This window comes from Myotis davidii, unplaced genomic scaffold (genome assembly GCF_000327345.1).
Source record: "Myotis davidii unplaced genomic scaffold, ASM32734v1 scaffold173, whole genome shotgun sequence".
Classification (NCBI taxonomy): Eukaryota; Metazoa; Chordata; class Mammalia; order Chiroptera; family Vespertilionidae; genus Myotis; species Myotis davidii.
In genome coordinates this window covers 3,752,086-3,758,674 of record NW_006286303.1, presented here as the reverse complement: position 1 = coordinate 3,758,674, position 6,589 = coordinate 3,752,086, and the positions used below count along the sequence as shown (strand labels likewise).

The window sequence follows — 6,589 nt, the reverse complement described above, 5'->3', positions numbered from 1 at the left end:
AATAATCGCCCGGGGATTTAAGGCCTGGGCTCGCGGCGGGCCGCGGGGGAGCCAGGAGACCGCGCCGGGCAGCGGGTGAGGCCCAGGGCACCTCCCCCCGGCTTCCCCAAACCCTGCCCGGTCAGACCCGAGGGGGAGGATGGAAACATCGGCCGAACTCTGAGCCCCTCAGGAAGATAACACCCTTCCCGCCCAGTCGCCCTGCGGTCCAGCGGAGGCCACCGACTCGTTCACTCCAAGTCTCCATCTCCCCGAGCCGGACCGACCGGAAAAACCAGCGATGGCGGAAACCCTGAGGAAACTGGTCTCCAACGATTTTTTACGAACGATGTACGAGAACCTGGAGCGCTGGCAGAGGGATTACAACGTGAGTCGGCGTGGGAGAGCCTAGGCTGGCTTTCCCTCCTTACACAGCCCTCCGCGGGGGGCTTTTAGGCCTGGCATCGGGGTGCCGCTTTGCAAAGCCCCCGGGATTGTGATTGCGGGGAAGGCAGGACCGGCAGGTGTCTGCTGGCGGCGCCGTTTTCTTCCCGCGACGCGAGGCGGCGCTGGGGATGCGCTCCGACCCGAGTGAGCTGTAGAGAGCGCAGCCCCTTTAGTGGTAACCAAGGACGCTGGCGGCCCTAGCAACGGGAAAGGCCTTCGATCTGCCGGGGTCTGAAGGTCAAGCCCTTCACGCTCCCTCCAGGCGCTTCCGCCAGCAATCCACCTCCCTATCGTCATTCATCTCGAATGTTTTTTGTTTGTTTGTTTTTTACTACATTCCAACCTCTGCTTCTCCGCAAGTCTCTCACTAGGAAGATACCAGGGGTTGCATCAGAATAGATTTTTAAAAGAACACACCCAGTATTTATTATCCAGAAGTGAGTGAAAGGGTCACTTCTCAACATTGCGGGTTTCACTGGTGTGCTGGTCCGCATGGCCTGTAGGCGCAGCTTCAACAGCAAGGCAGACTTCAGAAGGCCCGTTGCCAGAATATAAGAGGCCAATATTCTGTCATCGGACCCACAGCACTCTTCAAGTCTCTAACCCCTCCCCACGTGGGCTCCCATTACCCCACGGAGAAGATAGAACTCCAGTGCTAAATTTACTTTACATTTGGTCCGTCTGTCTTAAATAAGACCCTTCCACTCTTAATAGCAAGTAGAACTAACTGCGAGGCAGGCAGAGCTGGGGACCCGGAATCAACACCCCTAGGTTCTGAGTCTGGTTCTGCTTGGTACTGGCTGAATGACCCCGGCTGTTTATGTAACCTCCCTGGGTCCCAGTGAAAGGGGAGAGACTGGACTAGATCATACACAACGTTCCTTCCGGATCTCAGTTTGTTGAATCTCCATCCTCTTGTTTCTAAAATCCCACAGGAAAAATGCAACTGGCTGCCGTCCTGCGCCCCTTAGACTTTCCCCCTCCCCCTTTAACGAGAGCTCCCAGGGTGGGTGGGTAATCCAAGAACAACTACAGCTTTCTCCTGGGCCTTCCTTCCTAGGTTAGTGTTTATCCCCTTTGTCCTCTTTTAAAGAACCCACACTGAGGACTCCTTCTCCAAGATTGCAGGAAATTAAGATTTACCTCTTTATCACAAAGGCCTTGCGCCCTCCCCCCCCCACCCCGCCGCCCTTTAAAAGTGCCTACTTGCTGCAAAGTCTCAGAATAATTTTAGGCCCTATAACTGGACATCTCCATCTGAAGGTCCTGCAAACCCCCTAACCTGTCCCCAAAACAGCATCATTCCTATACCTCTCACTTGTTTCCAAACCTCCCAACTTCCTCCTCCAGTAATGCCAGCATCAGTGGGACCTTAGTAGCTCCAGATGTGATATGGGGCTCGGAAGGGCCTTTAGTGGACCCTTGGCATCTCCACCGCCCTCAACATCTATCAGCCAGATGTTAAAACTGCCTCCTGCCCTGCCAGGCAGACTCTCTAATCCAAACTCTATAGAGTCTGCTTCTGCCAGATGGATTTTTGTAAAACACAAAGCAAATCTGACCAGGTCATACCCACGCTCCTTCACTCGCCCTGCTAAATCTTTCAGGGATGGGGTGAAGCCCAGAGGCCATGTGACGAATAAAGTCCTTTGCTATTTGGTCCCTCGACCCTGTATTACACTTTCCCCTATAATATACCTTGTTTCCTGTCCTGTTACCTGCTGTTTCTCCCCTTGAAATGCCCTAACCTCTTACCCCTCACCCAACACCAGTGTGAGTTTTGCCCCTTCAACAGCTCACTATCTACCCAGAACCCTTAATAACTGTAAGGTAATTATCTAACCCAGGTGTATTTCCCATTCTCCCTCCTGCTTCTCCAGCCAGTGAGCTCATTGACAGCAGGCAACATTTCTAAATTTTTATTTATTTTTAAGATGGTGGTGTGTCCTGAGCTGCCAGCCCAAGTCCTTACATACAATAGAAACTCAATGATTTACGAATGAAGGAATTTTGAGAGTCTGTGCTTTGGAATTAGGAGATAATATAATTAGTTCATACCTGTATTTTATTTACCTGTGTGAGTACATGTTTGGTAATGTGACCCTATTGAAACTTGAGTATCTTGGGCAATGCTTTGTGTTAGAAGTTGCAGCGTGTTGTGACATGTCTTGGGAACAGGAACTGACAGTATATTCTCGTCATTTAAGTTGTGCAGACAAACATTTGGCAAACATTCCTTTGAGCCCTTACTTATACCAGGCATTGGGCAAGGCAAAGGAGCATCTATCATAATAAAAGTGTAATATGCTAATTAGACCGGACGTCCTTCCAGACGATCTTCCGGTCAAAGCCGGAGCTGTGAGGGAAGCCCAGGTCCCGGGTGTCTGCTGGCAGCTGGAGGGAAGCCTGGGTCCCAGGTGCTGGAGGGAAGCCCATGCCAGCAGCCGGGGGAAGGAAGGCTTACTCTTGCATGAATTTTGTGCATTGGGCCTCTAGTATAGTAACAATACCCTAATAATGCTTTTAATTATTGTGTATCTCCTCTACTCTGCACCTAAGTTAGCTCATGAGACCGACCACCTCCTAAACACAAGCAACGGCGGCTCATATTTGAAATTTATTTTCTAGGGGAATGTGACTAGTAAGTGGAGAACCAGATTTGAACCAATGGCTGCCTTATTCCTAAATCCACTGCTCCTTTCAGTACCGAATGCCACTTGAAGGCACCAATTGTTGAACACTTCTGTCTCTGAGATGCTGAATATGCATTATTTTGATTTAATTCTCCTAGCATCTGCAAGGCATTATCTATCCTTATTTCTGAAGAGGGGATGGGCTCAGCGAGGCCACCTGTGCCGCGTCACATAGAACTTGTGACAAGTGGCAAAGCTGAGACACTGCTTGAGGTCGGCATGACCCCTGGTATGTGGCATGGTCTAGCCAGGGGCAGAAGGCTGAAAGGGGACTTGAAGGTCAGTGTTACAAGTGCAGGAGCGAAACAGCAAGGGCAGGGAGCTGCTGGTTCAACAAGGAAGGAATGGAGATAGCTGTGTAAGCTGTGTGCTCCAAATGTTCTAATCAAATTCAGTATTGGGCTAAGTCCCGCATTCATTTATTCACTCATCCATCAAATATTGTTGGGCCCTTCGAGTTGCTATGGATACGAGTGGCAATTGATACAAACACTAGACATGCAAAATCATTTTTAAAAAACACATAGTCTTTTTAGGAGAAAGGGAGAGAAGATGAGACAGAGGAACAAATGGCTAAAACAGAAATAAATGCTACAACAGAGCTCGTCACCAGGTATTATTAACCCGGCATGGAAAAGAAGCCAGCAGCTCCCCTAGTAAAGATGAGTCTGTTCTATCCAAACTCCTTAGAAGGCCTGCCGACCTCTCTGACCTCCTGTGGTCACCTTGATAACCTACTTTTGGTTCTCAAGGTCACCAACTCTTTTTGTCATATGGCCTTTGCCCCTGCTGTTCCCACAACCTGACAAACTCCCTCTCTAGCCTCTGCATTCAGGACTTAATTCAGGGTCTCCTCATCAGAGAAGCCTTCCCTAACCACTCTTCTCATTCCCTCTTTGCCACATCGTCTAGTCCTCCCTCTACTCCCAGCGATAATCACCATCTAAAAGTCAGTATTGTGGGGGGGTGTGAGAGCATGAGTGGGGATGGGGGTTGGGGAGCAATGGGGGAATAAGGACGCATATGTTATACCTTAATCAACAAAGAAAAAAACATATAAAAACAATAAAAAAGAAAAAAAACATAAAAAATAAAAGTATCGTTTAGTGGTTAAGAGCATGGGATCTGGAACTAGGCAGCTAAGGTTCTGACCTCAGTTCTGACATTTTATTAGCTCAGTAATCTTGGGCAAGTTATTTAACTTCTATGCATCTCAGTTTTCTCATTTGAAGATGGGGATAATGACAATGGTACTTCTATTTCTTAGCGTATTATTGTAGGGCTTAACTGAGCTTATATATTCAAGCATGAATAATGCCTGGCACTTAGGAGGAATAAATCCCAAATGAGTGAATTGTCTATGTTCACTCATCCATCTAGTTACTTACTGTGTTTGAATATATAGAGACTCTAGAATGCAGGGCTGGAAATACAACAGTGAATGATCAGGGCAGGCACAGCCTCTGTCCACAGGGCACTTCCTTTGTGATACCGATATGCATTTTTCTTGTCAACTTTTGGCTAGAGGTCATCTAAACTTTTCTTATCTATTCTAGTTTCTATCCTCCTTGTGAGGCACTTCCTGTCTCAGGATTTATAGTGCCCACTACTAGTGCCTTATAATGGCTTGAGATGACATATCAGTCTATGCATTTTTACACCCACATGACTTGTTGGTTGCTTACAGTTATGTCCCTTCCTTTAGTATTAGACTCAATGAGAGGTTTAGCTAATGAGAAAGAGTAGCAGTTCACCAAGGAGATGACAAAAGCAGGATAACAGCGACAAGACCTACCTCTCGGCTTCTTCATGCTCTGCTCTTACTGCTTAGATGTTCCACAGCCACTTGAACCAACCCTTTCCCCTAGTCTGCCTATTTCTTCTCACCTAGATTATACTTCCTCTTGGAAAGAAGTCTTCTCTGACTTTCGAAGACAATGGGCTCTTGAGTAGACCTGTGTTCACCCCCATGGTAAGACTGACTATCCCACTGCAGGATAGCTGTCTATCTCTTGTCTCCCCTACTTGTCTGCAAGTGCCATATGGCCCGGCCCATCTTTTTTGTCTTATTCTCCATTATCCTCAATCCAGCAATACCTGCTTACTGTTAACAAGTAGTGTTCATTATGTACATATGGAACTTATATAGAGGACAAGAACCAATACAGCAGGTAAGTTAGGGAGCAGTGATTTGTACTGTTATAAAAGGCTTATTCACTTTATGAAAGGACTTGGTGCAGGATTCTGTTGAGTAATAATGAGTCAGGGTTAATGATATTAAAATGACTCCCAAACCTCAGTGGTTTAAGACCCACAAGTACACTTTCTCAGTTATGTAACAGCCATTGTAAGTGTTCAATTAGCAGCTTCCCAAATCTTGTGGCTTTATCACCCGCTAAGCCTTTGGGGTCCTCTGCAATTGGCTGGCAGATGGGGCAAGCAAAAAAGAAGAGAATCCCTCAAGAGGTTTTCTTCGGGGTCACATCACCTTCCTTCCCATGGACCTGAACTCAGTTACATGGCCCCACAAACAAGCTGGGGAAAGCGCTCTAGCTGTGTGCCCAGGAGGCAAGGTAACCGTGTTTTGGTGAATGCACAGCAGTGTTTGCCTCTGGGAGCATACCTGAGCCAGGCAGCCCTGGTATAAAGTGAGGCCCTTGTCTACCTGCCATGCGGGTGAAGAATGACACTGATGTCTACTGTTTTGGCTTTGCAGACAAACTCATGTGATCAGAATCTAAGTTTTTGCCTGGAATTCATTGAACAAGTTGCCAAGATGCAGGGACAACTCTTTGGAATCCTCACTACAACAGCTCAAGAAGGTGAGAATGGCCTGTGCTTTCCCATCCGGCCCCCACCCCTTTTCTGTGTGTGCTCTGACTGAGTTGGCATGCTTGGATTTCTCTCGCTGACCTGATTTGTGGATTCTTCTAGGAGGACGTTATGATGGTGTGGAAGTAATCAAATCACGCCTTTTGCCTTGGCTGGAGACCGCCTTTACTGCTGCTTCCCTGGGAAAACCTATTGACAGCAAGGTCCCCTCTCTGCAAGTAAGGATGCTAAAGGATTCCCTTTGATTTTCAGCACCATGGTCAGACTGTGAACTCAAACATTCATAGGATATGGTTTTGACCTAGAGAGGGACTCAACTCTACTTGAGGAGTTGGGACACAGGCATAAAAGGTGAATTCCTGTATACAGTACTTTGGGGCATATGGATTGAATTTTCTCTTAAGACAAACGTGGATTCAAATCTCAGCTTAGCCTACTCACTAGTGGCATGACCAGGCAAATCAATGAGCCTCAGTCTCCTCAGCTACAAAAAGGGCCTGGGGAGGATCTACATCTGAGACATTGCTTGGCCCACGCGAGGCCTTAAATAGTAACTTTTAAATGATGAATTAGTCCTCCAGACAGGGTACCAAGGGGTTCAGGAGAGAAAGAGATGATCAGATGGGGAAGCTCAGTGT

General features: G+C 47.5%; 1 protein-coding gene across 1 annotated transcript in view; it reads left to right on the top strand.

Annotated features, from left to right (window-relative positions):
* Window positions 1-6: 6 nt before the first annotated feature.
* Window positions 7-6,589, top strand: part of SPATA18 (spermatogenesis associated 18) — a 30,170-nt gene continuing 23,587 nt past the window's right edge. Inside the window, exons 1-3 of the mRNA XM_015560080.1 lie at window positions 7-367; window positions 5,836-5,941; window positions 6,054-6,169. Of these exons, the coding sequence (XP_015415566.1) occupies window positions 281-367; window positions 5,836-5,941; window positions 6,054-6,169 (309 nt within the window). The 5' untranslated portion in view covers window positions 7-280. The remainder of the gene's footprint in view (window positions 368-5,835; window positions 5,942-6,053; window positions 6,170-6,589) is intronic.